Below are 7,500 nucleotides of genomic sequence, written 5' to 3'. Positions count from 1 at the left end.
CACACACACACACACACACACACACACACACACACACACACACATATATATATATATATATATATATATATATATATATATATATATAATAGTAGATCAGTAAAGTGATAGGGAAATAAACATCAATGGAGTAAGTGAACAAAAAGAAATGAGAATAATTCTTATTGATTCAAATGTGAGATTCAAGGTAATCTAAATGCCTCTAGTTAGAACTTATTTTCTGATAAGCAAATAAGAAATATTATTTGTGCATAAAAAAGATAGTTTACATTAGGCTTGAACTCCATCCAGTGTATTAATTAGATTTGCCATTTATCTTCACATATTTTTCTTTTATTAATTCTGTCCAATTAGAACCTAGTATAAGTTAGGCGTCAAAGAATGAACATCTGATAAACTTTTTTAGCAAAGCGAACTTGCTTTCTTCTCAGGAATCGTATTTCTAAGTTCCAATAGATTCCTAGTATTCTATTCTAGTTTTTGAAGCATTTTTATTAAAATTCTTGTACCAAAATAGTACTTACAATCCCGTGTAAAGATTTTTTTTCTATTTAAGTTTACTTACATTTACAGTGGTATTTCCTATTATTATTTTATTTTTTTATAATAAACATTTCAATATCTTATGCCCTATAAGTCCGAGCAGACTTTGTTCCTCCTCATAGGTTCAGGACTCGAACCTAAAACAACGGTTCCAAGCTCCATGGCTCCATGGCTCCATGGCTCAGTGGGCAAGGGGGTGAGCTTGGAACCGTTGTTCTAAGTTCGAGTCCTGAACATATAATAAACATATTTAAACCTACCACCCTTACCTTCAGCATAACGCCAAATATCACCGAAAAAATCCATTCATCCTTTTTATCCACAACACGTTTTTTCGCCTTTATCATCTTCAAATAACATAATTGCACAATGGTCTCCCAATCAACAGTGATAGTTGTCTTGCAATTGACACCAATAAAACATTTCCTTCTTCCCGAACACCGTTATAATGAGCTGATGTCTGCACCTCAATGCCATACACATTCTTTAGATCCTTGACATATGATGCTTAGACGTTAGGTCTCCTCTCTCCCTTTCCTTCCTCTTATTATGAACTGGTGTCCACAACTCAATGCCATACATATTCCTTCGATCCTCCTAAGCACTCAAGTCTACAGATGGTTTGATTAGTCTAATTCGATTAGAGCGACAAAAGGAGGCAATGCTTCAGAAAAATGGCACCGCCCCCCCTACAGAACTTCATCCACCGTAAAACCACTATATATATATATATATATTTTTTTTTTTACAATTTACATAGAATATCATTTGATATGCCGGAGGAAAATCATTTTCTTCCAGCTTATCAGATGCCTTTCCGGAAGCTGCTGGCTGCAAATCTGCTTCAGCAGTCGGAGGAAAAATTGCTCAGTGTGATGACGCCTTTAGGCACTCACCCTCGTATGAGGTATTGGCAGTATGATTAATTCAGTCAATATCTTAGGGATATTAGTGACATCCCGACGGACTAGAGTCACTCAGCACTCTTATATGACTGGAAACTAGTCTTCACCCTAAAAAAATCAATGCTCATCACTTCTAACTTCCATTATCCTTTAGTCCTGTTACTTTCCCTCCTTCAGTCTCTCCTCTATCGCCTCCATAACTCAACTATCCCCAGGGATAGTAGCGCTGGGTATTTTCAATAAAGTACTAACTCCTAGGGACTCAATTCTACATTCGAAAAAAAAAAAATCATCCCCCCCCCAAAAAAAAAAAAAAAGGAAGAGCATTCCAATTAGTTGAAGTGCCAGTGAAGGGGCAAGTGTCCCAAGATTCCTTTTTCATCATTCCCGCTCACTCAGACTATCAAATGAGGAGTCTTGGATATTATGGACACATCTGTATCATCCTCCACTATCCATTCCCTATTCCCCATTCCCCATGTGTCTAACACCCTGTGACATTATATTTAGAATTCCACATCCTCGCTATTGCAGCTGTAATCTTTGATAACATCATATAATAAAAAAAATCTCTGCTTCCCCTCAGTTCCTTGACTGTTGATTTAAGAAAATATTCAATGTTTTCTTTCAGCTCATACGTTCTGTTGATGCTTAATTAGGCATATAGGGTAAGACTATTCCATATAATTAGATGTACGATACTCACACCGTACCTGGGTAAATCAAAATGCAGCTTTGAACATATTGAACTCTTCATAACTGATACGTACATAATGATGAAAATGTACACACAGGATTTTGAACGTATGTAGACCTATGTAGATACACATGTATAACATGTACATGCATATTTACGCAGACACAGGCATACGCACACGCATATGCACACGTACATACTTATCTTCGTTTTAATCATTATCACCTACGTCATCTTTATGGTCATCATTGTTATCACATCATCACCGAAGCAATTATCATTAATATAACCATAGCTATCGCCAACCGTGTAGTTAAGGAATGGAATAAACTTCCTGCTGAGGCAGTGCAATATAGTTCAGTTCAAAGCTATAAGAATCATTTAGATAAACACCTAAGCAAGATGCTCTAATGACTATAATTTATTTTATATTATTCGTTTCTTTGTTTTGTTATCATTTGTCCGTTTGTTTATTACAAGCCCACCGGCTTCGCCGGCCCTGCTCCGCAGGGGGCTTTTGCGCTTCGCGCAAGCTCGCTTCGCTCGCGGGCGCTTCGCGCCCTAGGGCTTCGCCCCTGTTTTAACCTTCTTAGGAAAAGGCGGAGAAGTAACATAACCCCCTGAAGAGTGCCCCTCTTCTTTGTCTTCTTCGGATTCACGGCTTCTCTTCGGGAAGCCATCGGAGCTACTTTCGTCATCGCTAGAGCGGTTTAAAGCCACCATCACAGCCTCGATCTCCTTCTTCAGCTTTTCCTCCAGCTTTTCTATTTTCGAGAACAGTCGGGCGCTAACATATTCCGCCATTCCTCCTCTGAGATTTTGTGTATGTCTTCCGGGATGTTGTTTGTCCTGTCGGACTCGTCCACTTCCTCGGGAATGCGGGTAGCCGCAACTAAAGACGCTTTTGTGGGCCCCTTTTCCTCCTCTTCTCCCTCTAAATAATCCTCGAACAACTCTCTGTACACCACGTTAACAGCAGGCCGGGGGGCAACACTTTTTCCAGCCCTTCGCCAGCCCGTATAGTACACCAAAGAGTCCCAGTTCGTTACTCTAGAACAGGCTACATACAGTTGACCGTGCGCGAAGCAATGTACAGAATCCAGCAGTAACCCACAGCGATCAAAAGTCTGTCCCTGGCTCTTGTTGATCGTCATAGCGTAACTCAACTTTATCGGGAACTGCTTTCGCCTGAAGGGCACGGGAGTGTCCTGCGACTCCAGAGCAATTCGCGGGATCAATACCTGTTCACCCCGATAAGCACCCCCTAAGATTTTCCCCACCACAATGTGTTTCTTGAGGTTAGTGACCATCACACGTGTTCCGTTGCATATCATAGGAGGACAGATGTTCCTCATCACCATCACGATACAGCCGATCTTCAGCCTCAGATCGTGCAACGGCACAGACGGGCTGGTCATGGAGTTGAACACTGAAACCTGGATATCCGTTTCCTGATCCAACGGCGTGTCCGCGCTGTAGTACACGACCTCCTTTTCCTGGTTGAGATCGTAGATCATCTTGTTCACAGAGTCGACGTCGTCGTTGGTCGGCGAGACTATCGACCGCTTTTCGAAGTAGGAAAGGTTCAAGTGGTTCGCTCCGAAGTCGTCGTAAACTTTGTAGACCAACTCCTCTCTCGAAGTCGCTCGCACACCGAAAACCCCTTCCGAAGTAGATCTCGCCGCTTTCGCGAGACCCGATCGTCAACAGCTGCTTCGCGAACTTGCTGTTCTTGACGTCGTCCTTTTTGAGACGGACGTTCTCCGTAAGCTGCATCTTCGCGAGCCCTTCCCACATGTAGCTCGATTTGATGCAGTGGGCTAGTTCCTGCTCCTTCCCTCCGTTTCTTATCACCGGCAAGATCTGACGAAAGTCTCCTGCGCACACAAACACTTTGCCCCCCATGAATTCGTCGTTGTCCATGATGTGTGTGTGTGTGTGTGTGTGTGTGTGTGTGTGTGTGTGTGTGATCACTCCCGCCTCCGTTGGTCCTGAAGTTTTTGTAGCCGGCAAAGTAATGTTTCATGAAGCCTTTTGCTCTTTCTTCGGAGATCACCTCGCCGGATGGCTCCAACGAATCGAGCAGGCCTTCGTCGTCGTAAACTAAATCTTTCCGCTCCTTCAGTAGCTCGTTTAAAGTCAACAGCTTTCTATGGAAGATCCCTATCGATTCTTTCACTTGAAAACACTTTAAGTCCTCGTAGAGGTGAGAAAACTCCTTCTTGTGTTCCTCTTTTAAAGCTTTCATCCGTTTGCTGTCGTTCTGCAGCTCCTCCTTCGGGATCTTCTTCTGCTTCGTTATCTCGCAGTAACACCTGAACCCCTACTAAGAAGGACACTGGGTTCGTTGGAACATTTAAGGGTGATTAGAGAAAAACATATACGAAAAACACCTATAGCGGGGGTGTCCCGCTTTTCGTAGTGTGCGCGACCGAAACGGGAAACGAATCAAAAACGGGTCAAGGTTTAAAAATTATATTATTGATGTCAATTTATTATTATCTAATATTTACCTGTTTATTATGTAATTATACCTATGAATTTATCTATTTTATTTATTATTTACATTATTATAGTTTTTATCTATTCGTTTATTTGTTTATCATTATTATGAGTTCTTTCGCATCCGAACTAGATATGGACCAAAAGGTCTCCTGTATGCATACTCCGCCTTTGTAATCAAAGGATTACAAAGGCGGAGCATGCCGACAGGAGACCTTTTGGTCCATATCTAGTTCGGATGCGAAAAAAATCATAATAATAATAAAATAATAAATAAAAACTATAATAATGTAAATAACAAATAAAATACATAAATAAATGCATAGGTATAGTTAAATAATAAACAAACAGGTAAATAGTAAATAATAATAAATTGACATATAACTAATAATAAATGAAAATCAAACAGACAAATGATAACAAAGCAAAAACAAATAATATAAAATAAATTATAATCATTACAGCATCTTGCTTAGGTGTTTATCTAAATGATTCTTAAAGCTTCGAACTGAACTACATTGCACTACCTGTGCAGGAAGTTTATTCCATTCATTAACTACACGGTTAGCAAAGTTTTTTCTACCTACTTCCAAATTGAATCTATTTCCGGACAGTTTGAGACCATTGTTTCTTGTCTGATTCTCATTCAATGTGAAAATTTTGTCACTTTTGATGTTGTCAATTCCCTTTAAAATCTTAAAGACCTGTATCAAGTCACCTCTGAGTCTACACTTTTTTAGGGAAAACAGATTCATTTTTTTTAGTCGATTTTCGTATGATTTATTTTTGATATTTGGAATCAGTTTTGTGGCTCGACTTTGTACTTTTTCCAGTCTGTCAATGTCTTTAATGAGATTCGGTGACCATACGGAAACAGCATATTCCAAATGTGGACGAACTAACGATTTATATAGCTTGTTAATGAGTGATGGACTTTTGAAATCAAAAGATCGCGCAATCAGTCCTAGAATCTTATTTGCTTTCTCAGAGGCTGAAATACACTGCTTGGATGATTTGAGGTCGTTACTGATAATTACGCAGAGATCTTTTTCACTATCCACTTTTGTTAACGAATTTCCAAATAACTTGTAATCGTACTTACTGTTATTTTTACCTATGTGCATTACCTTGCATTTACTTGTGTTAAATTTCATTAGCCACTTTTCAGACCATTGCTGTAATTGATCTAAATCTTCACCACCACCACCACTTGTCACCATCACCATCACTTGTCACAATCACCCTCACTTGTCACCATCACCATCATAATTACGATCACCGTTCACCGTCACCGTCACCGTCACCGTCACCGTCACCGTCACCGTCACCGTCACCATCACCGTCACCGTCACCGTCACCGTCACCGTCACCGTCACCGTCACCGTCACCGTCACCGTCACCGTCACCGTCACCGTCACCGTCACCGTCACCGTCACCGTCACCGTCACCGTCACAGTCACCGTCACCGTCACCGTCACCGTCACCATCACCATCACCATCACAGTCACAGTCACCGTCACCGTCACCATCACCATCACCGTCACCATCACCATCACCATCAACATCACTATCATCATCACCACCACCAACATAACTTTCATCACTGTCTTCATTGTCATCGTTTTCATCGTAATATTTTTCCAGTAACATGGTATAGTTTTAGCTTAAGTAGTATTTGGAGTAGCCTTTATTAAAAGTCCATTGTTCTACAAGACGTTTTGGCTTCTCCAGGTCACCAGGTACCAAGATGACGCGAAACTGTCCACAAGGATAGGAGCTCCGGTAAACTACAATCCAGAACAGCAACAGGTATAGAAGTACAAAACAAGGTCTACTAGGGGCACAACCAAGAAAATCAGTACAAACTATAAGAACTTTTTTTTTTTTTTTTTTTTTTGTGATTGTTCTTCTCTTGTAGGACCAATGCCGGATACCTAATTGTGGTGGTCCTGTAAAATGGAGAGCAAAGTTGCCACCTCTCACTTCCATTAGGAGGTGCAGCCCTGAGGGTTGGCTTTCGGTCTTCGTACTGGGGGCGAGGTCTCTTTCTTCTAATTTGAGCTATATTTCTTCCACCTTTCCACACATGGGGAGCTGGCAACCGGAGACTGATCCCTTCTCTCTACAACTTTCAGCCAGTAATATGGAAATAGTCCCACACCAACACAAAGTTTCTTCACAAAGAGAACCGTGGCAGAGTCCAGGGACCATTTCCAGCCGCTATGTGAATGCTGGTTTTCAACTTGAGGCAAAAAAAATCACTTTTACCTTCTTTTTAGCTGAATAAAATTGTGAAACTCGCGGCATTAATTTTCACTTTTATCTTATTTTTAGCTGAATAAAATTGTGAAACTCGAGACAACTTTTCTTACTTTTACCTTCTTTTTATCCGACTAAAACTGTCTGGTTAAGCGGTATGCAAGAGTTTGAATTCATTGCATGAGAAGCATCTGGTGATTATGTTATGCTGTTGACTGAACGGCGTGAAATGGGCGTCCAGATGGGGCAGAGGGTGGCAAGATGGGGCACGTGCCTTCCTCCCCTCTTTGGAAATTTTGTTTGTATTGCTATATTAAGAATAAAGTGGCTTTGCGTGATGTTGGCTAGTCTTAGGTGAGAAATTTGTAAACACATGCAGCGTTCTTATAAAAAAAAATGTCTGTGAAGATGGATTTTACGTGAAGATAACAGGTAAATGGTGTGCGTTTATTGTTCTTGCCCACCCTCCCTCCTCCCCTTCCCCCTCTCCCTCTCCCCTCTCTTTGTACCCTTATCTCGTCAGGCAATCTTGTTCAGTCGAGGAAGCGCTATCATATTGAAAGTGGATATAACAGTGTTCAGCCTCCGTGGCTC

The 7,500-nt window shown here is 41.0% G+C and overlaps 1 protein-coding gene across 1 annotated transcript; it reads right to left on the bottom strand.

The window, feature by feature from the left end:
- Positions 1 to 2,909: 2,909 nt before the first annotated feature.
- On the bottom strand, positions 2,910 to 6,297 carry LOC143028922 (ATP-dependent DNA helicase Pif1-like). The gene is made up of 4 exons (XM_076191277.1): positions 6,238 to 6,297; positions 4,126 to 4,468; positions 3,798 to 4,022; positions 2,910 to 3,700 (listed from the first exon to the last, which is right to left on the bottom strand). Exons 1-4 carry the CDS (start codon positions 6,295 to 6,297, stop codon positions 2,910 to 2,912), a joined length of 1,419 nt encoding a protein of 472 aa, XP_076047392.1.
- Positions 6,298 to 7,500: the final 1,203 nt, after the last annotated feature.

This window comes from Oratosquilla oratoria, chromosome 1 (genome assembly GCF_046742065.1).
Source record: "Oratosquilla oratoria isolate Oo_2021 chromosome 1, ASM4674206v1, whole genome shotgun sequence".
NCBI classification, from domain to species: Eukaryota; Metazoa; Arthropoda; class Malacostraca; order Stomatopoda; family Squillidae; genus Oratosquilla; species Oratosquilla oratoria.
This window is presented reverse-complemented; position numbering and strand designations above follow the sequence as displayed.